Source organism: Phocoena sinus, chromosome 2 (genome assembly GCF_008692025.1).
Source record: "Phocoena sinus isolate mPhoSin1 chromosome 2, mPhoSin1.pri, whole genome shotgun sequence".
Lineage (NCBI taxonomy): Eukaryota > Metazoa > Chordata > Mammalia > Artiodactyla > Phocoenidae > Phocoena > Phocoena sinus.
Genome location: NC_045764.1, coordinates 12,577,254 through 12,602,011, shown reverse-complemented (window position 1 = coordinate 12,602,011; position 24,758 = coordinate 12,577,254). Strand labels below are relative to the sequence as shown.

Here is a 24,758-nt window from a genome sequence, read left to right as displayed (position 1 = left end):
GCTTCTGATCATCCCTCATCCTCTCTGCCCTCCTGCCCCTCCTCACCTCTTCCCTTCCCTTCCTCTCCTCACTTGGCTTCTCTTGTTTCTCCTCCCCTGGACTGAGAGTGCCTTGAGGACAAGAACATGTTTGGACTCGAATAATTTCTCTTTTCATCGCCAGCATTTAGCACAGTGCTTGGCTGGCATACATAAGGCATTTGTGTTTATTCAAGAGAATAGAAATCTCAACTTTTTGCAGGAAAAGGTTCGTTTCAACAAGATCCACACTTAAAAACTGTGTCTCTTGAGCAAATAGGTTACCTTCTCTTTGGCTGAGTTCACTTATCAGTAAAATGCAAAACAAAACAAAACTGTAGTTTGGGGCTTCCCTGGTGGCGCAGTGGTTGAGAGTCCGCCTGCCGATGCAGGGGACACGGGTTCGTGCCCTGGTCCGGGAAGATCCCACATGCGGTGGAGCGGCTGGGCCCATGAGCCATGGCCGCTGAGCCTGCGCGTCCGGAGCCTGTGCTCCACAACAGGAGAGGCCGCAACAGTGAGAGGCCCGTGTACCACAAAAAAACAAACAAACAAAAAACCTGTAGTCTGTTCCTCACAGTGTCTTGAGAAGATTAAATAAGTTAATGAATGAAAAGGGCTTAGAGCAGGGCCTGGCCCAGAGTAAACATTCAACAAATGTTAGCACTATTGGATGAAACAGTTGCAGGGAGCCCAAACCCACTCCAGCCTTGCAGGGATGCAGAAGAATCCCCAGAATCCAGCGCACGACAGGAGCTGGGAGTAAAGTAGATAAACCGTTAGTCTGCTTGTCTCTCTCCCTCTCTCTTTTTCTCTCTCCACCTGCACAGTGTCTGTTTACAATTGCTTTGTTACCTTCCTTGACTTTCTTTTGGTTGCTGCCTCACCCATAACTGTAGTTTATATGTGACTTTGACTTGCCATGGGACCAAATCTGGGCCCAATTCCAAGGCAGTCTTTCAGTTCTAAAGCCCAACAATAATCAAGTACAATCTGCGTCTCTTGTATTTGTGGGGGAGACCATCTTATCTTCACATGCTTGACAGGACAAGGCTGGCTCCAAGGCAGGCGTCTCCATGTGGTCTCCTGAACTCCTCAGCTTCCTGGGGAAGAATCCACCTGGCTTATTTAAGTGATCAGTGTGTCCAGGCTCTTTCCCCTTCTCAGCCCTTGGTCCACTGGGGGATAGATTGGTCATGATCTCGTTGTCCTGTTGTTTATCTTTTGGTCAACCTTTCTTGTCTTGTGGCTGTTAGAGACCCCTGGACATAGAGTAAAATATTTTAACTCTACTCATCTGAAAATGTCACAGAGAATGTTTAATGTTGACCAAAAATATACTGAGCAATACTGACAAAGAATAATGAGACATCTAGAACCACAAAGCAGCTGAATTTTTGAAAGGGAGAGGAGAGATGGGAGACAAGTCAGTCAGCTGTGTATGAGGTACCAGACAAGGAAAGTGAAAGTGTGGACTTCTTTTTCCTGATGAATATTATTACCATATACCATGTAAATTAAAATCATTGAGCAACAGGCTCTCATTAGGTGACCAGCCACCATCTTATTTCTGTTTTCGAAGGTTCTAATTGCACTTTCTTTTATGGCATAGCACTCAAAGGAGAGGTGATTAATTTATATTTTGTTTATCCAGACACCTTCTTGATACTTCCCTAGCCTTCACAGAAACCAACATGTGTAATGCTCTCTAAAGCTTTTCCTTGTAAATACCATTCTCCTTACAATAAACACTTACTATACCCATTCGTGAAAGGAATTACAAGTTCTATCTATACCATATTTTTTATTGAGACTAGTTTTCATAAATATTTAAGTTGATTGCACATGAGTTTATTACACACACTTAAAAGTGTGTTTTTCTGTCCCCAAATAGGAGGATATGAAATACATATCCTTCTAGTCTGTTCATCTTTGGAGACTTTTAGATCTTTACAACATATACTTTAACATTTCTGCTACTTAGGTCATCTTGATCCCACCACAATGACTTCCTAAAACATTTTTGTTTTTAAAATGATTTTCCTCAGAAAACTGGACAGCCACATGTGTAAGAATGAAACTAGACCACTATCTTATACCATAAACAAAAATTAACTCAAAATATGAGCCCTGAAGCCATAAAACTCCTAGAAGAAAACTTAGATGATAAGCTGTTTACTTCAGTCTTGGCAATTGATTTTTGGATCTGACTCCAAAAGCAAAGACAACAAAAGCAAAAAATAAATAACTGGGACTACATCAAACTAAAAAGCTTCTGCACAGCAAAGGAAACCACCAACAAAATGAAAAGACAACCTACTGAATGGGAGAAAATATTTACAAATCATATATCTAATAAAAGGTTAATATCCAAAATATAAGAATTCATAAAACTCAGTAGCAAAACAAAGCAATCTGATTTTTAAAGGGCAGAGGATCTGAATAGACATTTTTTCAAAAAAAGACATGCAGATGGCTAACAGGCACATAAAAAGATGCTCAACATCACTAATCACCAGGGAAATGCAAAGCAATACCACAATGAGATATCACCTCACACCTGGTAAATTGGCTATCAGGAAGACAAGAGATAGCAAGTGTCGGCCAGCATGTGGAGAAAAGAGAACCCTCGTGCACTGTCGATGGGAATGTAAATTGGTGCAGGCTTTATGGAAAACAGTATGGAGGTTCCTCAAAAAATTAAAACTTAAAATGATCCAGCAATTCCCCCTCTGGGTATTTATCTGATGAAAATGAAAGCACTAATTTGAAAATTTTCTACATCCCCACATTCATTGCAGCATTATTTAACACAGCCAAGATATGGAAACAACCTAAGTGTCCATCAATAGATGACTGGATAAAGAAGTGGTATATGTATACGATAGAATACCACCAGCCATAAAAAAGAATGAAATCTTGCCATCTGAGACAACATGGATGGACCTTGAAGGAATTATGCTAAGCAAAGTATCAGACAGAGAAAGACAAATATTGTACAATTTCACTTATATGTGGAATCTAAAAAACAAAACAAATGAACAAACAAAACAAAATCATAGATAAAGAGAATAGAATGTGGTTGCCAGAGGGAAGGGGGGTTGAGTGGGCGAAATGGGTGAAGGGGGTCAAGAGGTCAAACTTCCAGTTATAAAATAAAGTCATGGGAATGTAATGTACAGCATGGTGACTACAGTCAATAATATAGAGCATATTTAAATGTTGCCAAGAGAGTGAATCCTAAAAGTTCACTTTGTATGGTGATGGATGGTAACTAGACTTACTCTGGCGATCCTTTCACAATGTATAGAAATATCGAATCATTGTGTTGTACACCTGAAACCAATATAATGTTACATGTTAATTATACCTCTATTTAAAATTTTAATTAAAATTTAAAAAATAAAAGAATTTCTCTCAAACCCTCTTTTTACCCATACCTTACCTTTTTTTTTTCCCTTCCCTTAAATCTTGACTTCAAAAGTCTTCCAAAAACACATATTGTCCCTTAGTAACATTTAAATACCTTCTGACCTTCTTTTCTTGAATTTATTCATTCATTCAACAAATATTTACTGAGCACTTAGATGCCAGGAATTATTCTAGTATTGGAAGTATAGCAGTGAACAAATACCTCTGCCCTAATAGAACTTACATCCTAGTGGAACAAACAAAATAAACGACACACACACACACACACACACACACACACACACAATGTACCTTCCTAAGACCAGAATAAATCATATCTCCACTTTGTACAATACTCCCTTCTCATCCTTTTGGAATAGATTGGGTAGAACAGGACACCTAACTGGAATAGATTTTGTCCAGTGTTGAACTGCTTGAGTTTCTAATTTTTATTCCTTGTGGAATTTATTGAATGCTACATGGTATTGTGATTATTTTTCACATACCAAAATCTTCTCACCTAAATTGAAACAAGTGGGCCGGATTCATGACTTACATCTCTCCCACCAGCTCTGCCCTATAATTTATATATTCAAATAGTTGGCACTTCCCTGGTGGTACAGTGGTTAAGAATCTGCCTGCCAATGCAAGGGACATGGGTTTGAGCCCTGGTCTGGGAAGATCCCACATGCCGTGAAGCAACTAAGCCCATGTGCCACAACTACTGAGCCTGCACTCCAGAGCCTGTGAGCCACAACTACTGAAGCCCACGGGCCTAGAGCCCATGCTCCACAACAAAGAGAAGCCACCACAATGAGAAGCCCGTGCACTGCAACGAAGAGTAGCCCCCGCTCACCACAACTAGAGAAAGCCCATGCACAGCAACAACCAACCAATGCAGCCATAAATAAATAAATAAATTTATTTAAAAAAATAGTTGATGGGATCAAGAAGGAGCAAGTGGTTAAACTTTGATAATGTCAATACACAATTTTGAGCCAATTATCTCTCTCTACTTGCCTATCTACCTACTCATCCACCTGTGAACATAGAAAATATCCTTATTGTTTTGGGTTCTCACAGTAAATCTCTGTTCTCAGGTAGTTTTGCTAAAGTTTCTGCAAGAAAGCTAGAATTTCTTATATCTTTAATCATAAATTGATGTTCTTTCTGGAGATTAATTTTACAGGAGTTAATTTTGTAATTTCCAAGCTCTTGTTTCCATGTTTATCTAGAAATGAAATTCATTTAAGTACTGAAGCCCTTATTTACACCACTTGGCAGCCTTCATGGGAAAGAAGTCCAAGTGAAATACTTCTATTTATAGCAGCAGGAAATTACAATTCAGGGGTTCCCATAAATTATCTCTTTTTAATCACTCAGTCAGCTTCCCTCTCTGATGCGCTTAGCCCAGGGTACTGGACGTCATCTTCTCACACCAAATGATTCTTCTCACTTCAGGCAGCATGCTCAGGGAGAACTACACCTGCTTTGTTTCATAGGTGGCTCTGAGTAATTACAGGGTCGAGATCTCCAATCTTACAAAGCTACCCTGTAATTTTAGAAAACAGGTAAACCTATTTATGCTTTCTTGCCATTCTAATTGACCTTCCCAGGATTAGTTCCTAATTTACTAACATCTGACTATGCATTGTAAGGTGTTCAGTTTATTTATCTTACAAAAAAGGAAAAGGGTTAAGATGATATAGCTGGAAAGTAGTCATTTTTGCTTGGAGATTTTATCACAATATATCATGAGTGTATTTAATGCATGATTAGACTCTTTCCTTGGCTGTAGTAAATAGAATATTGGATTAGAAAATATAAAACTTTTTTTTTTAGTATTTGTTATGATTATAGAGTTTTGTGTAATTCTCCAATAGCAGCTGATTGGATTATTTTTGTATTTTTTTCTCTAAATTAAAGGGAAAACTCAAATGGACTTTAGTTGATCCTCCTCCCACACCATGCTTCAAATAATACTTAAAGATAATTCCCACCCCTAATTTACTGTTAGTGGAACAGAATGCTCCATACTTGTAAATACATAATTTAGGAGATTTACCTGCCTACACCAGCCTAGTCCCATTTTGGGGCTTTCAAATATATAATCACAGCTAAGATTTATTATAGCAAAAGATACAATGCAAGATCAGCAGGCAAAAGATACACATAAGAAAAGGCTGAAAGAAGTCACACACAGGCTTCCTAGTCCTCCCTCTGTCTCTGCTAGCATAGCATAGGATGCTTCTCATAAGAGATTGCTCCACCCAAGAAAGCCCACCTGAGTCATGGGATCCAGACTTCATAAAGGTGTAAATTCCAATTACCTATAGGGAAACACCAATTTGAATGACAGTAGATTTCTCTCAGACCAGAAGGAAACAGCACACCATTTTTCAAGTGCTAAAAGAATCAACCATGTGTTCTCTATCTGATGAATCTATCCTTCAGCAATAAAGAGGGAGAAATAAAAACATTCCCAGATGAGGGAAAACAATTTACTGCTAACTGGCCTACACTTACAGATTGGCTAGCTAAAGGAAGTTCTTCCAACAAAAAGAAAATAATGAAAGAATCTGGAAGGATCAGGAAGAAAGAAGGAAGAGCTGAAATATGGGTATATACAATAGACTATTTCCTCATGAGCTTTATACATCATATTTGATGATTGAAACAAAAATTATAAAAACATCTGACACTCAAGACGATGGTATTTAAAACTGGAGACAGTAAAGAGACCTCCACGGGTGTGAGGTTTCCGTATTTCCCTCAAAGTGGTAAAACGTGGATACCAGCAGACTGTGATAAGCAATATATGTATATTATAATACCTACAGTAACCACTACAAACCAATACAAAGAGCTACACTCAAAAGCAATGTAAATAAATCAAGATGGATAAATAAAAAATGTTCAAGTAACCCACAGGAAGGCAAGAAAAGAAAAACAAAGGAAAAGAGCCAATCAAAAGGCAGAGATTGGCAGAGTGGATTAAAAAGTTATGACTCAACTATATGCTGTTTAAAGAAACTCAAATGTATTGATATAGGTGGGTTGGAAATGAAAGGATGGAAGAAGATACCATGTAAACATTAATTTTTTAAAAAACAGGAATGGTTTTTAAAATATGTATTAAGGTAGACTTCAGAGCAAAGAAAAACTCTAGAGACAAAGAGGGACATTACATATGATAAAATGAATCAATCCATGAAGAAGATATAATGATCCAATGTATATGCACCAAACAACAGAGCCTCAAAATACATGAGGCAAAAACTGATAGAGCAGAAAGGAGAAATAGAGAAATCCAAAATTATAGCTGGGGACTTCGACATGCCCCTCCGAGCAACTGACAGAACTACTTGACCTAAAATCAGCAAGGATATAAACGAGTTGAACAACACCAGAAATAAATAGGATTTAATTGACATATTATGGAACATTCCATCACCAGCAACAGAATACACATTTTTTTCAGCTGCACCTGGAACATTTACAATACCCTGGGTCATAAAACAAGGCTCAGCAAATTTAAAATAATTGAAATCATACAGATTATATTCTCTGACCATAATAGAATCAAACTAGAAATTAATGACAGAAAGACAAGAAGAAAATCTTTAAGCATATGGAAATTGAATAATACACTTCTAAATAATCTCTGGGACAAAAGGAAGCCTCAAAGGACTTAAAATATACAAAGAACTGAAGGAAAATGAAAATACAACTCTCAAAATTTGTGGGATGCAGCCAAAGCAATGCTGAGAGGGAGATTTATTTTACTAAAATGTATTAGATAGAGAGGTCATAAATCAATAATCTAACCTCAAGAATCTAGAAAAATAAACTTAATAAAATTAGAAGGAAGAAAATAATAAAAACAAATCAATGAAATTTGAAACAGAAAAACAGCAGACAAAGTCAATGAAATCAAAAGCTGGTCCTTTAAAAATGTCAATAACTATGTCAACAGTACTATGAGAACTTTAATTCAGCACCTTAAATGAAATGGACCAATTCATCAAAAACTGCAAACTATCAAAACTCACCAAAGATGGAACAGATGCCAAAATCATCATTTAACTATTAAAGAAGTTGATTTCATAAAACCCTTCCAAAAGAGAAATCTCCTGACCCAGATGATTTCATTAGTGAATTCTGCCAAATATTTCTAGAATTAACACCAACTCTGAACAATCTTTTCAAGAAAATAGGAAAGAGAATGTTTCCCAACTCATGTTATGATACCAGCATTATCCTAATGTCAATACCAGAAAAGGACATTATAAGAAAATTACAGCTCAAAATCCATCATGAAAAAAAAAATCCATCATGAACATAGATGAAAAAAAACCTTTCTGAAATATTACAACATCAAAGCAATATATAAAGAGAATAAATAATTCATCTCAGAGGAGTTTATCCCAGGAATGCAAGGCTGGTTCAATATTTGAAAATCAATCAATGTAATCCATATTAACAGTATAAAGAAGAAAAAGCACATAATCATATTAATTGATGCAGAAAATCAGTTGACAAAATTCAACATCTATTCATGATAAAAAATAAAACTGTCAGCAAAATAGGAAGAATATAAGGGAACTTCCTCAGCCTGATAAAAGGCATCCACAAAAATTACCATACTTAATGGTGAAAGACTGGATGCTTTCCTGCAAAGATCATGAACAAGACAAGTGAGGAGAGAAAAACTGTTCCTATTTGCAGACAACATGATTGTCTAAATCGAAAATCCTTAAGGAATCCACTTAAAAACAAACAAAACTCTTAGAACTAATAGGTGAGTTTAGCAACATGTCAGGATATAAGTTCAACACAGAAAAATCAATTATATTTTTATATACCAGCAATGAAAAATTGAAAACCAAAAACTTTTAATACCATTTTAATAGGGCTGAAAAATGAAATATGAAATTAAAGTGAAAGAGAAAATGAAACAAAACATGTATAGAACTTATATATTGAGAACTGTAAAACACAAAGGAAATCAAAGAATCCCTAAATATGTGAAGGGATATACCATGTTCATATGTTGGAAAACTCAACATAGTGAAAATGTCAGTTTTCCCCGAGTCGATCTAGACTTGATACAATTCTATCAAAATTCCAGCAGCATTTTTGGTAGATTAGCGATATGCTAATTCTAAAACTTTTATGGAAAGGTAAACAAATTATAATAGTGAAAAATCATTTTGAAAAAGAATAAAATTGAATCATTCTACCTAATTTTATGACTTACTGTAAAGCTACAGTAACCAAAATAGTTTGGTATTGATGAAGGGATAGACCGGGACATGAATGAACAGAATAGAGTCCAATAATAGATGACAGAAGCATGGTCAATGGATTTTTTAATTGAAAATATTATGATATAATTGTAAATTCACATGATATTGTAAGAAATAACATAGAGTGAGCCCATATACCCCTAACCCAGTCTCCCCCAATGATAACATTTTCAAAACTATAGTACAATAATCACAACCAGGATAATGACAAATACAATCCAATGATTTTATTCAGGTTCCCCCAGTTTTACTCCTACGTGTGTGTGTTTGTGTGTGTATTAACTTCTATACAATTTTCTCACCTGGGTAGGTTCATGTTAAGATAATCAATAGTTCTATCACCACAAGGATCATTCATGTCTAACTGCTCAGCACCATTTGTTGAAAAGTCTATACTTCTCCCATTGAATTGCTTTTGCACCTTTGTTAAAAATAATTGAGCATATTTGTGTGGGTCTGGGTCTTCTGTTACATTAATCTGTGTGTCTGTCCCTCCACCAGTATCATTCCATCTGGATTACTGTAGCTACACATAAGATCTGATATCAAGCAAAGTGATTCTTCCCACTTTATCCTTCTTTGTCAAGTTTGATTTAGCTATTCTAGCACCTGTGCCTTTCCATATAAATCTTAGAATAAGATATTCTATTCTACAAAAAAACTTTGCTTGGATTTTGATAGGAATTACATTAAACCTAGAGATCATTTGGGGAGAATTACATCTTTAATATGTTGCATCTTTAAATCTATGGACACAGGATGTCTCATCATGTATTTACGCCTTCTTTGATTGCTTTTGACAGCACTTTTTAATATTCAGCACACAAATCCTACACGTTTTTTAGAAGCTTATACCTAAGGATTTAATTTTCTTGGCATAATTGTAAGTGCTCCAAATTTTTTTTTGGTTTTTAATTTTGGTTTCCACCTGTTCATTGTAACTATATAGAAACATAATTGATTTTGTATGTTGTTCTTATATCTTCAGATCTTGATGAACTCAATTCTTAGTTCTGGGAGTTTTTTCAGTAGATTCCTTGGGATTTTCTACATAGGCAATCACATCATCTGCTTTGTCTTTAGTTTTCAATAACTTGATTTCAACGTGGAGTGGATTTCTTTGGGTGTACCTTATGGACATTCACTGAAATTCTTTTTCTTTTTTTTAATAAATATTTATTTATTTATTTATTTTTGGCTGTGTTGGGTCTTCGTTGCTGCACGTTGGCTTTCTCTAGTTGCAGTGAGCGGGGGCTAGTCTTCGTTGCAGTGTGTGGGCTTCTTGCGGTGGCTTCTGTTGTTGCGGAGCATGGGCTCTAGGCATGCAGGCTTCAGTAGTTGTGGCACATGGACTCAGTAGTTGTGGCTCAAGGGCTCTAGAGCACAGGCTCAGTAGTTGTGGTGCACAGGCTTAGTTGCTCCGCGGCATGTGGGATCTTCCCGGACCAGGGCTCGAATCTGTGTCCCCTGCATTAGCAGGCAGATTCTTTTTATTTTTTTTGGTGCACGGGCCGGGAAACGAACCCACAGGCAGATTCTTAACCACTGTGCCACCAGGGAAGTCCCTGAAATTCTAGACTATGTAGATTTATGTCTTTAACCAAATTGAGGAAACTATTTCAGTCTTATTCAATTTTTTTTTCTGTGCTTCATTCTTTCTCCTCTTCTTCTGAGTCTACGATGACACCAATATTAGCTCTTATTTATTGCATCACAAGTCCCTGAGACTCTGTCAGTTGCTTTTTCAATCTTTTGCTGTCCAGATTGGATCATTTTTATTGATTTATCTTCAAGTTCATAGACTGTTTCTTCTGTTATCTCCATTCTGCTATTAAACCTATTCAGGGAATTGTGTTTTTTAAGTTTTGGTTATTGTATTTTTCAGCTGCAAATTCTATTTTTTTATCTTCTATTTCTTTCTAAGACTTTCTAACTCCCTGGTCATTTCAAGAGTGTTTGACCTACTTGTTGGAACAGTTTACAGCTGAGGCATCTCAGCACTGATGTGTTTTGATTGTCTTTTCCCATACGAGGTGAGATTTTCCTGGTTCTTCATATGTTGAGTAATTATATAGATTGTGATATTATGTTATGAGTCCTTCAGTTCTTATTTATGGGTCTTACACTTATGCTAAGAAGAATGTTTCTTTTGTGTGTGTGTTTTAGCAGTCAATTGGCCCAGATGCTTTCAGTCTTCAAATTTCAACCAGTGTTTTGTGGGTTGTCATTCCACCATTAGTCCCATTTTCAAAGGCTTTGTGGTGCTATTTGGATCAGCCCTGCACGTGTACCAAATAGTGTCCAGTATGGGACTTGGGCGGTAGTTTATACCATAGTTCCATCTTCAAAATCTACGTATGTGCCATTTAGGATCAGAACTATGCACACACAGCTTGGAAGTAAGCCTAGGAATATATAAACAATTTTATAGGGTTGCTTTCCTGAGCTCCTCCCTATCCATGATCTCCCTTGTCTTTTTTGGTTCCTTGGAGCTTCCCTTTTGGTCCTCAAACCAAAAAACCCTTTATTTACCCTGCGCTGCTACACTCCTGCCATGACTGCATCCATGTCCACAGCCAAACAGCAGGAGGACTGAGCAAGTATAAGGCAGTTTTAGACTCTTAGGGTGACACCACCATCACAAGCTTCCTTAGAAGATGGGGTACAAGATAATGGATAAAAATAAGAAAAATAATCAAAAAAAGGGTTTTCCTCCACTGTGTCTCTTTCCTGTTTCTCAATCGGGCTTCTCCTTGGGCTCTCTCTGTGCTGATGCCCACTTCCAGACTTGGGACTATGTTTAGTTCTGCTTGGAGAATAGTGGAGGAAAATTAAAATATAAGCTCACCGTCAGTTCCGTAGTCATTCAAATGTCAGCCTTCTCTGATCTTCCTGCTGTGCATTATTTTTCAGAGTTTTCAAATAGCTATTGCATGCACCCTGTCCAGGTTTTATGACTGTATTCAGTAGGAGACACAGGGTGAAGTGTGTTTACTCCCTGTTACCTGGAATGAGAACCCCTGTCATTGTTTTGTTCCACTCATGAGAGAATTAGTAAGATATTAATACTGGTTCAAAGATCATTTGAGAATATATGCATTTATATCCAATTTAATTAAGGAATGTTAGAAAAAGATTTTAACCTTTGGGAGTATCTTTTCCATTGAACAGAAATAATTTGCATCTCTACTAAACAAAAATCTATACGTTAACTAGTAACTTCTCTAAGTCTGGAACTTTTCATTAAGAGTATCTTTTAATTAAACAGTATCTTTACTGTTTACTAAGTACATTCTATTTTCCCTAAGTACAGAACTAAATACGTTTCCCTAGATAAACTTTGCATGAATCTTTGCCCCTGCATGACATGGAAATTCCATGCCATCCTTATTTTGTTTTTGTCTTTTTCCATGTTTTGGATAATTGTTCTTAAAAGTGGGATCCAAATTCTTCTTGCAGAAGGTCTCAACTGAAGCAAGAGATGATATAAGACTGGCATAGACCCTCTGAGGAGACAACCTATTTTTTCCCAATTCCATAAATATTTATTACATACCTACAATGTACCAAATATCTTGATAAGCAATGGTACAGAAAAGCAATGATTTTCATAATATATATCAGTCGTGTAGTAATCTCTTGAAAAATAATTTCTCCGGCAAAATATAGAGACTATAAAGCTCTATCTTTGTCGTGGAAAATTTGACAACTCTGTATGGTATTGTTGCTGAGGTATATATAAAATACTATATTTCTGCAATGCTCTTCAGATCAACTCAGAGCACAGTTAGTGCTTATTCACTCTGTGATATTGATTGCTATTGTTTACTCTCTAAGGAAAGGCAGAGTAAAAAAAGAAGAGGAAAAAGTGAAGGAGGAGGAAGAGGTTGCAGTAGCACCAAAACTGACTGGAGAAGGAAGTCCTGATAAAGAATGGCTCCCTCCCTCTGATCCTGACTTCTGTGTTTATGTGTATGAAGTGACCAGATCCATACTTCCCATCACCAGTATAAAGGAACAGGTTGAGGTTCTTGCAAAGTAAGTGTCTATATATACATACACATTTTCAATTTCTGAAAAATGTTTTTGATGTTACTGATTTGCACTTTTTAGCCAATTTTCAAACAACTACACCATAATAAAACCAAACTTGTATAGCACCCTGCCTCTGATTCTGAAGCAGAAACACAATGAATTGGATATAAATCCTCCATTTCTATTTTAGATCATATTTCTGCCAAGAATCAGAGCTAGGAGCTGGAAATTACTTAAAGAAAAACGCCTAGGTCATTTTCTCCAGCTAAACCAGGAAAAGCATCTTTCAGGGTGATCCTAAAGAAGTTATGAATGAAAGAATCCTATTTTGAATTATTTGTAAACTCACAAGTTGTTTTCTAATACAAATAGCCATCCCTTATTTTTATGTTATATGTCTGATATTTTGTGTTTCATGTTGCTCCAAAGTGGGATTGTGGGTATTCTAAGAGATGGTTCGGCATGCTGTATAAGCTAAGTGAGGTCGCCTCCTAAATGAGAGCATTTAATCTGATTCCGCTAAGAGAAGGCTGAGAACCTGACTTTATGACTGACAGGAAATCTCTAGAAAGGGAGGCTCGCCTTCATGACTGACACCAGCCAGTCGTGAGCTCCTGGCTTGTGCAACAGCTGCAATCTCCGTGGGAGCTTGTACCTTCTCCAAATAGAAGTGAATTGCAGGCACCAAACCTGGATGTGACAACTGCAAGAAACACAGCCGCCAGATCACTGACTTCTTGTCAGGTGACTCTGGAAGAGAGCGTTTTTGGCTACCGAAGTTTTCCTTGGTGTCCTTGAGAAATGATGACTCAAGCAGAACTCTGACTTAGCTCATTTCAACACTTGTCAAATTTCCTCATGCTCTGTTGCTATCAGAAATAGTTCTCATCATTCCCAAATAATTGTTTTCTTAACCTGAACCCACACCAAGAGAGCAATACAGAGATGCGTCCCCATGCCTTTGGCTCCTAGAGGCTGTTACAGGACATCTGGCTGGCACTGAGGGTCAGTTTTCTGCCTAATCCTTTCTCTTGGTTTTCACCATTGTTCTTCTTCACTTGGTTCCACGTACAGCAAGAGGAAATTCTTTCTTTACAATGGGCAATCCTGCCTTTACTCCATGATGTAGCAGCCTCAGCTGACAGAGGATTTTTGCAGGTGTGCTTACTGACATCTTCAGTGAGAGCCTAATCTTAGGAGAAACTCACAGGCAAAGTACACCCCTGCACCTCACCTCCGAGGAGCCTGTTAGTAATTTTTCCCTTTTTGCCTCTTCCTGTCTCCTCTAACCTCAGTGTTACGTAAATGCCATGTCTTTCTCGAAATTAAAAAAAAATGATAAAATTTAAAAAAAAAGGATGATAAAACTTGAAAAGATTTGTGAACCTCAGGGTTCACAATGGTCCTATATGTTTGTCTTGGTCTCTGAGTTTAAATTCCTTAAAAGAAGGACCACATGTCAAGACAATGCCTTGGATTTCAGATTCAAACATTTGAAAATACTTTCCAAGATTAAGGTAACATTTAAAAACTGTGTTGATACAAATGTAGTGTGATATTGATTTGTATCTTGCTATACATATTGGGAAAATTAGCATTCATTTCCTTCTTCCTGCTGAATGAAATGTTAGAATTTCAGTTTATGTAAGATAGTTTAAATATAGTAAGCATAATGTTAACTTATAGTAAATACATTTTTTAAAGTAAAGCAAACAAAAATCAGACGGAAAGTATCTTTTACAAGTATAATTACACAGATATTTATACTCAAAGCATCCAAAGTGAGATATTAAACTTGATTGATTAAATCTCACTGTAATTGACACAGGTACGTGGCAGAAAAAATGGGCGGTAAAATTCCAAAAGAAAAACTACATGATTTCAGCTGGGAACTTCATATAAGTGAACTAAAGTTTCAACTTAAATCCAATGTTGTACCAATTGGACTGATCAAAAAAGGAATCTTCTACCATCGAGCTTTGCTTTTCAAGGTATTAAAGATGTTTTGCTCATTTCCCACTAGGTAAAAATGTTTTGTCTGTATCATTGTGGAGTAAGCCAGTTGCTAACAATTAACTGGATGATATTAATCCTATCATTTAGATGTACTTATATTTGGCATGTATATGTATGTGTATATATACATACACACACGTATATTCACCAGACTATTGGAAACATATTCATTCAACATTTATCATACACCTACTCTAGGCCAGGGCCTCTTCCAAGGTCTGGGAATATACAGATACTAAAGTGACAGTCTCGGGACTTCCCTGGTGGTGCAGTGGTTAAGAATCTGCCTGCCAATGCAGGGGACACTGGTTCGAGCCCTGGTCTGGGAAGATCCCACATGCCCTAGAGCAACTAAGCCTGTGTGCCACAACTACCGAGCCTGCGCTCTAGAGCCCACGAGCCACAACTACTGAGCCCAAGTGCCACAACTATTGAAGCCCATGCACCACAGCTACTGAAGCCCATGCACCCAGAGACCCTGGTCTGCAACAAGAGAAGCCACCGCAGCGAGAAGCCCACGCACCACTATGAAGACCCAAGGCAGCCAAAAATAAATAAATAATTTTTTTAAAAAAATTTTAAAAATAAATAAATAAAGTGACAGTCTCTGCATTCAAGGGGGACCTAAGCTAGACTTGCGGGTTCTCAGGTGACGTCAGGGAAAGTTTCAAGGGAGGAAGTGATATGTGGCCTCAGAATTAGAGGTTACATAGGATTTCAGCAGGTAAAGAAGGAAGACAAGGGTGTTCTAAACAATACAAATATTTTATTTAAAATAACATGTATGAGAGTCAGTGGTCCATTTGAGGGATGTAGAGTAGTTGGTCTGGATCCAGAAAAGCGGGGAGGGGTTGGATAAGGCTAAAGCACCAGACAGTAAAGCACCATGTGAGTTTGTACTTGATCTTAAAATCTGTGAGTAACCACTGAAAGTTAAGGGGAAAGTGATTTTGAAAGACCACTCAGGCAACAGAATGTGGAATGAACTAGAACGGGGGAAAGACTGGAGATGGGAAGACCAACTGGAAGGTCACTGGAGCAAGAAGTACAGGTGCCTGATACTAAAGCCATGGTGGAGGCTGTGAACGAGAGGTGAGTTTGGCAGGAGATGTAGGAGATAAAACTGAAGGAGCTGTTGACTGCCTAGCGGTGGTGTGAGAGACTGCATGAGAAGAAGAAAATGATTTCCAGGATCTGGGCAGGGTAACTGGAAATGATGGCATCATTCACAGAGATGTGGACACTGGGGCATGATTAGGTTTAAGGGAGGGGGTGATCTTCTTTTTTCCTCCATTGTGTCCAGTGTCTGGAGTATAAAAGGAGCTGAGAAAATTGTTTCAGAGCCGTAGACTTAAATGTATAAACTTCCTACCCTCTCCTGAATACCTATAAACCTCATTGCATCTTACCTCCAGTTTCAAGCCAATTCTGTTTATAATCCAAATGCCAGTCTTTCCTATTTCCTTGGATTTCTTGCTCTATCAATTCCTCTCTCCCATCTTAAATCTTTCTCTCTACTAGCTGTTTTACCTTTAAAATCTAAACTTAAGTCCAAAACATTTAAAGAGAAAACATAAATCTTTTCTCATTATATCTACAACTACTCCTATAAGTGCCTATCACCATGACCACCATCATTTTGAACTTATGTGCCAGGCACTTAATAAATATAATTGTGAAGAGTCTCAGATGTGCCAAACGTTGAAATTACTACCTTTGTTTTAAAGATAAGAAAATTGATACTTAGAGAAGGAATTTACCCAAGGACAACCAGAGATACAGCTGGAATTTGAACCCATGCCTATCTGAGCCAAAACCTACCATACTGCTTCTATCTGAAGATAATTCTCATTCCCGGCCAAAATTCTGAGTCATCTCAACTCCTAGTCATTCCTTGACCTCAGTTTCATCCTCAACTCCCTGCAGTCTGGCCCTTGTTCCCTCCCAAGAAGGATCACAGTGATCTGTTTTCTGTCTTGCTTGATACATCAAAGAATCTGTCACTGATCCTTCTCTTTCTTTAACACCACTTTCTTTAGTAACTTCTGTCCTCTCTTGCCATTTCATCTCAGTCTCCTTTGGAGACCTCTTTTCCTCCACCCTTGTCTTAAATGTTGGCGTCCTGACCCAGAACTCAAGGTTCTGTCCCAGGCTCTTCTCTTTTCTCCCTTTACATACTTCGTTTGGTGAGGTCATCCTCCTACATCACCTTAAATACGACTTACATGTCTCAGGTTTCTAGATCATTTCCTCTCTCCCACAAGCCGCTCCTGATTCCAGGTCTATCTGTCTGTTTACCCTGTAGCTAGCTGCCCTTGTGTGTCTTGTAGGAACTGCATTAGTCTTCTCAGGCCACTATAACCAAGTACCACAGACGGGGTGGCTTAAACAATAAACAGTTATTTCTCACAGTTCTGGAGGCTGAGAAGTCCAAGATCAAGGTGTCAGGAGATTCAGTGTCTGGTGAGAGCCCACTTCTTGGTCGGCAGTTGCAGCTTTTGTACCGTATCCTTATATTTCAGAGTGGGGGGAGGGCCCTTCCTCCTCTTACAAGGGCACAATTCCCCTCGTGGGGGCTTCACCCTCATGACTCCTGTTAAGGGACCCACCTTCAGAAAGACAACAGGAATCTCAAGGGGAAACATTTCAGTTCATAACGTTACAGCAGACTGAATTCATCACCCTCACACCTCACCTGAGTCATGCAGTTAATCACCCAGGTCTTGCCTACCACTGAATCCTGAACACCAACACTCACTGGTAAAACGTGTTATCCCTCTATTCCTCCCAAAAGCATTCACTCCCCCTACATATACTCTTCATCTCCCCGTTTTCTTCCGGCTCCTTTCCTCCATGGAAGCCTAGATAAATCGTCCACAGACCGTGTAAACTGCTCACTGATTTCCTTCGTCTTCATGCCCCCATCCTTCCGCCCCTCCGCCTTGCCTGCCCACACTGGACCAATCCGACTGCCTGCCCTTCCCACAATGACACTTGGGCTGCAGAACGCGACAGTGGGATGTGCCACAGCCAATTCAGGATCCAAGGTAGTGGATGTACGTGCTGCCTGGCCATCTTTTCCAGCTCCTGGCCACAGGCTTTTCCTGTTTTCCTCAGCAGCTGTGCCCCACATCTGCCTTCTTTCCTAAGCCTTTTCATCTTCACCTCTTCCTATACGCAGATGACCTTGTTTCCCACTTCACAAAGAAAATAGATACTTCCAGATTCAACTCAGCTGAGGTTAAGAACTCAGACTCTGGGAACTCCCTGGTGGTCCAGTGGTTAGGACTTGGCGTGCTCACTGCTGGAGCCCTGGGTTCAATCCCTGGTCGGGGAACTGAGGTCCCACAAGCCAGCTCTCTTATCCACTATGATGTGGCTAGGAAGTTTCCAGATTATTTAAAAAGTGCTTTTAAAATCAGGACAAATTGAAGAGACAGCTTCCGAGGAACATATGCAACCCCTGAGGACAGGGCATCAGGCAGCCCAAGAAGGACCAACCGCTCACAGTTCTGCCCCCCCAGCTCCAAAACACCTGTCTACACCACACAGAACAAATGGGCTAGAAACAGGTCCCTGCCATTCCAGTCCTGCCATTCAATCCCACTGCATATCACACCCAAGGAGCAGCCCAGGAGCATGGAAAGATTGATAGATGCACTAGAGCTGAAAGCCTGTGGAACAGCTTTTCTCCAATTACGTTATCAATCTTGTGCTGATACAACGCAGCGCAACTGCCTGAAAAATGTCCCTTCCCAGCAGGACCTACACAGAGATTTTGAGCCCACAGAATCTTGAGCAACAGGGGAACTTATCACATTTTACCGACTCCTATCGCAACACTCCACCTTTTTTCCAGCCTCCTTTCTAAGCACTTTGTTGTTGTTGTTCTGCAAGAGTGTATATTTCACCTTCGACCAAGGTGGGTCTTTCAACCAAGGCTTTTTCTCCGCCCCTCCCCCTCCTCCCTCTTGGTTGATCTCGCGTTTTCTCCCCACAGGCTCTGGCTGACAGAATTGGCATCGGCTGCTCTCTGGTTCGCGGGGAGTACGGCAGAGCCTGGAATGAAGTCAAGCTGATGAATGAATCCCGAAAGGGGGTGACTGGGGCTCTCCCTCCCCAGGAAACTTACATAGTTGACCTCATGTTCCATCCAGGGGCACTGATAAAGTTAAGAAGCCGAGAGGCAGATCTTTACAGATTTCTCTAAACTTCCAAATGAACACAAAAGGTGTTCAAACAAGAAATCCATTATATACCCTTTCTATGAAGTTCACTGGTAGATTTTATCAGTATTTCTTTAAATAAAAATATTAGAAATGCTCTCCCTGTGTAGAAATGAGGTCACTAGGATTGGACTTGATCGTGCTTCTGAGTTCAGGCTTTTGGCAAGCATTCAGTCTGATGAGATCAGATTACACTTGTGTAAAGCTTATTATTCTCGAAATTAATCCACCCCGCTGTTTCCTAAGGAGCATCTCTGCCCTTTGGGAATCATGTGTAAAAGCACTCAGCTACTGTTCCCAGCACAGTGCCCTATGACTGTCATTCTTCATGTTCCGGATGCTCCAGGAAGACTTGGTTAAATCAAGTCCATGGTTTGTTGTGTCTTCAGTCGCCTTGTCTCACTCCCATAAAGTAAGATTATTGATATTTTGAATATTTGTAGATCTATTTTAGTATCACAAATTCCTTTCTAAAATTTTTTGTTCATATTTTCCCAAATTTATCATTAAGAACACTGTTTAGTATACTTCACTGAACTAAAAATATTTCTAAAAACTATTTCCATACACTGCACTTGTCTATATTGACTTGGAAACATACCTTCATTTAAAAACAATTCTGATTTGCTTTTTACACATTTGAATGCTGGGTCACAAAAATGTGACTTCAAATTTACATGACTTAAAAGTTCTTTTCTGGAAAATTCTGAAATCTAAGTATAAAGTAAATCTTTGCTGAGGAATTGTGTTTTCAGTATTGAGCACAAAATGGGGAGCAAGCACCCATTTCAAATGGCAAGAGGAAATGAATCTCATGAAGTATACATTTTCTTAGCCAGGCTTTAAGTCTAAAGTTGACCCATCTCATCATTTTGCTAGAAGGTTTTCAAAAGTGAGTTTGATTTTAGAAATTAAGGTGAAGATTATTCTGTATGAACCAATGTGTAATTTCAAAGAATGTGTAATTATTTCAATATAAAGTTCCTTACATCAAATGGTGTGGTAATTATATTTATCACCCAGTTTCATGAAGAGAGCACAGATTATAGGATACATATCCGTCTAAGCATTTCCAAGTCTCTCTTGATCCAGAAAGCATTCAAAGTGGATTAAAAAGATATATAAGATGTAACAAGATAAAAATAAATGAAAAACAGGCATAAGTGTAGGAAAGAAAGTTTGACAAGGCCAGGAACAAGCTTAGAATTCAAAACGCAGTCCATGAAAATCCTGCGTATTTGTTAGAGGTAAGTGAAAATTTGACTCAAAACTTTCTAGCAGCCAGTGCAGAGGGGAATGCTATCAGTTTACATGATTGGTAATAGGGTCCACTAGATAAAAGCACAAAATGGCTTCCCAAGAGGAACAAAGACCAGGGGAATTCTTCTTTGGGAGCTTCATACAGATGACAAATGCAATACAGAAAATAACATCTTTGAAAAACAACCTCCTGGCAAGTTCTGGAAATAGTTTTCATAGGCCAATGGCCAAAACATCAAAATGGAATGAGGGAAAAGTTCCATGCAGAGCCACTAAGATGTTGTTCAGGTAGACACCACATTTTTTAGTCTGGTGCAGACCAAAGAGACATTTTTTTTTTCATCTTAGAGATGATTTTTTGTATAGTGTCTCTCTCGCTTAGGTTCTAGGTAATAACTGCCCTCCACTTTTAGTAAGTACACATCAGATTGCACATGTATTATTTCCTTGTCAAAGAATCAGCATTGTCAGTCATGGAAAATATTTTCTAGAAGCTCAAAATACTATGTCAAGTCAAATGGATATTGACTTTTCCTTTTTGTTGACATGAAGTTCTTTAAATAGTCACGTTTCTCAGCAAGATTTCCCCATAGTATCCCTCCGCCAAAGGCAGTAATCTGGAGATAAGAGATAGGGGGTTCAGGAGACAGTACATTTTCCCTTAGAACCATTCCCAAAAAGGCTATAAACCAATTACTGGTGTTTTGTATTTTTGTTTTTGTTTCACCGTTGAGTTGCGGAGCACAGGCTCCGGACGCGCAGGCTCAGCCGCTCTGCGGCATGTGGGATCCTCCCAGACCGGGGCACGAACCCGCGTCCCCTGCATCGGCAGGCAGACTCCCAACCACTGCGCCACCAGGGAAGCCCCTTTGTTTTTGTTTTTGTTCGTTTTTTAGCTCAGTTGAATAATAAGGGTAAGATAAACTGACAATATGAAAACTATATAGAACATATCATCAGTTTGGGTATATTTTTAGAGCAATACAATAGTATCAAATCACTTATCTAGAGTGTAGTATTTAAAAGTACTATTCTTAATTTAAAATTACCTTATTATTATATAGATCACTAGCAAAACCTTTGCCTAGGCATATGCTTTTAAAGCCAGAAACATCATTATTTTAATAATAAAAGTAGACTTGACTTTAAAGGACAACTATCGAGGGTCAGGCATGAATATATTAATATAGTGAATTCAAGTAAGACCCTTGTGGAACTCACGCAGTACAAAAGACCTGTAGGATAGGCCAATAAGCCACAAATCACAATTTGAAAAATAGGAAGCATTGTTGGAAAAGGTAAAGAAATTTTATTATGGTGATTTTACTTATAAATTTAATAAGCCTTTATTATTGACAAGCAATATAATAACAGTGGCAAAAAGCCCAGATTTGTGAGTCAGAGCTGAGATTAAGTTCTGCATCTACCTTTTTCTACTTATGTGATTTTGAGAAAATTACTCAACCTCTCTGTCCCTCAATTTACTCATCTGGAAAATGGAGATAAATGATAACAAATAGTTACATGTTGTTTACTATGTGTCAGAGGCTATATTCTACACCTTCATTTAATCCTTCCAGTAACCCTATGATGTATAGGTGATATTACCCATGTTTAGCAAGTGAGGCACAGAGAAGTTAAGTAACTTACCCCAAAGTCACTCAGCTAGTAATTGGCAAATCTTTAAATTTAAACCTAGTTTTTCTGTAGAGGTGATGCTCCTAATCTATATGCCTAATAAAGGTGCTGCAAGGATGAAGTAAGACCATGCATGTAAATGACAGGTGTGGGTGTACATGGAGGGGCGGGGTTGTACATGCCTATATGTGAGTACATGTGTGTGTTTATAGCTTTCTTTTCTTTTCTCAGATAATGTTCTGTTCATACCTTGGCCTCTAGCATGTTTATTCTTCAAGTATCTGTCTCTTCTTTTAGATCAGAGGTTAGCAAATATTTTCCTTAAAGAGTCAGACAGTAGGGGCTTCCTTGGTGGTCCAGACTCCACGCTCCTAATGCAGGGGGCCCGGGTTCAATCCCTCGTCAGGGAACTAGATCCTGCATGCCACAACTAAGAGCCCACATGCCGCAATTAAGACCTGGCGAAGCCAAATAAATAGATAAATAAATAAATTAAATATTTTTTTAAAAATACTCTAAAAAAAGAGTCAGATAGTAAATAGTTTAGGCTTTGCAAGCCATACAGTCTCTACTGTGACCACTCAACTCCGCTACTGCAGCACAGAAGCAGCAGTAGATGCTGCTAGACAATAACTTTAATAAAACAGGTGTGGGCCAGATTTGGCTCACGGGCCAGTTTGCCAACCCTTGCTTTAGATGAGGAGCACTCTGAGGGTATGGCCATGGAGAGGCTGTACTGAGCCTAGTCCCTGGGCACCCTGACTAAGCGTCGAAGGGAGACTCTCACAAGGGCATTTTGTCTTCCTTGGTTTCTCTGGGTTCTAAGATCAATCTACTTGGTATTAATCCAATGGATGCCAAAGGAGATGCATTATTTTTCAGTAAGGATGAGGACAAATTTGACCTCTCTAAAAAAGAAAATTTTCCTATCTTCTGAAGCGTGCAGGGTCTGAGATTTCACCCCAGTTGCAAGCTAACTGCCACTGTTTCATGGTTGCTGGCATAAGACACAAGATACCTGGGTCAGAGACAAAGGACTTTACTCCTCACTGCACAGCAAGCAGCATGAGACAGCATATTGTGTCAGGTCCCCTTGCTCCCAAGTCTCATGGGGGCAATGTGGACAGACCCAGATGGATGCCTGCAAGCATGGTGGCTTGTGCTCCAGGAGAGGAACACTGAGCTCAGAGAACCTAGCTTTTACAATACATAGGCAGGAAGCATCTGCCCTTTTCACTATATCTTCCTGGGCTGTTCACTAACATCCTTGAAGAGATAGTCTAGAGCAAAGGGCAGTCAGGAAGCCTTTGTGTATAAAACATGCAGAAAAGAGGGAGATCCATGGAGAATTATCTCCCAATAGCTTCATCAATTCTTACAGTATATGAGGCTTTATGGAATTTCTCATCTATAAAATAGAGATGATTGATATATTTTGATACAAAATTTATAAAATGTTAAAAATATATATATATAATTAATTATAATTATATAAGAAAGGTGACAGTAGATCAACTCAGTGATTCATGAGGCCAATTTTCGTTCTCTGGCAGCACCAAAGGAGCTTTAGTGAGAAAGTATGGTAGTTATCCTCAATATCATCCTACTAATATTTGGTCTACAAGTTCAAATCCAAATTCAGGTTAAGCCTCACCTTCTTCCCTGAGCTTCCTCAGTATGCGTTTTGCTCTTCTGGTGACCTTCCACGACACTGCCTTGGACACTCATCTCAACATTTCCCCACGTGCTTACTGCCTGGCACTGCCCCTTTCCTCATGAACATGGACACCATGTAGTAGTGCAGACCAGGCATGGTCCTTGGGGTCAGAGAGACTTGGGTGTGAGAATCCTGCTTCTGCTATTCTTAACGGTGAGATGTTGAGCAAATAGCTTGGTGCCCTTGTCTCTAAAATGGGCATTTAGCTATAATAATGACCTCATAAGGCTGCTCTGAGGAACAAATAAGATAGTGGGTGTACACGCTCCGTACAGTGCTAAAATAGTAAGCATCTGACAACTGTTAGCAATTATGCTCTGATCTCTCCCAGTGAGACGGAAAGCTATTTCAGGTCTGGCATCCACCTTACCGGCAGAGTGACCAGCACAGGGAAAGCCTGAACAATATTTGTTGACTGTCTTTGTGCCATAAATGAACTGACCTTAAAGACTACAATGGGATTCTCATTTTCATGTGGATCCTTTTGAAAGTAGTTGTATGGTAAAGAAAATCATTCCCATCTCTGACTTCCTTTTGCCTTTCAGTGTAGAGGGTACAATGATGGCACAGCTACTTTTGAACTTGCTCTACAGGAAGTGAAAACACAGAAATGCTCAATGTCTTTGAAGCTCATAGTTGAAATCATTCCCCATTTTGCTTCTCTTTTCTTTTGATTCCATAGTCTTTACTTTGAGAAGAACTTTGAAAAACCCAGATGAATCCACTTATATCTGTACTATCAAGTCATTTATCTGCTAAATCATGATCCTGCATACACAATTTTCTAATTGTGAAGTCATGCCCCCATCACCAACACCTTGCCTACACCCAGGGTGTGACCTGTGTGTGGTCGCTTCATTGGGAAAGGACATAGTATTACTTCCATGGTTTGATGATTTCTTATTGCTGCTTGGTCCAGCTTGTCTGTGATTTTGAAAGACTCATCTTGTATATTTACCTTTGAAGGTACTATCAGTTCGTATGGTTAAGACTACTTAGGTTCTTTTTAACTTGCTAACCAGGCATAAGGCTCCCGATTGGCTCAGACTTTTCCACCAAGCAGAACCTGCACGTGGGGCAGGCCCTTGATTACAAGCCCCCAGTAACAAGCATCTGTTTAGGAATATA

At 38.8% G+C, this 24,758-nt stretch overlaps 1 protein-coding gene across 1 annotated transcript in view; it reads left to right on the top strand.

Annotated features, from left to right (window-relative positions):
- Positions 1–18,999, top strand: part of ARMC3 (armadillo repeat containing 3) — a 95,379-nt gene extending 76,380 nt beyond the window's left edge. The window contains exons 17-19 of the mRNA XM_032623209.1: positions 12,576–12,776; positions 14,602–14,764; positions 18,790–18,999. Of these exons, the coding sequence (XP_032479100.1) occupies positions 12,576–12,776; positions 14,602–14,764; positions 18,790–18,999 (574 nt within the window). The remainder of the gene's footprint in view (positions 1–12,575; positions 12,777–14,601; positions 14,765–18,789) is intronic.
- Positions 19,000–24,758: the final 5,759 nt, after the last annotated feature.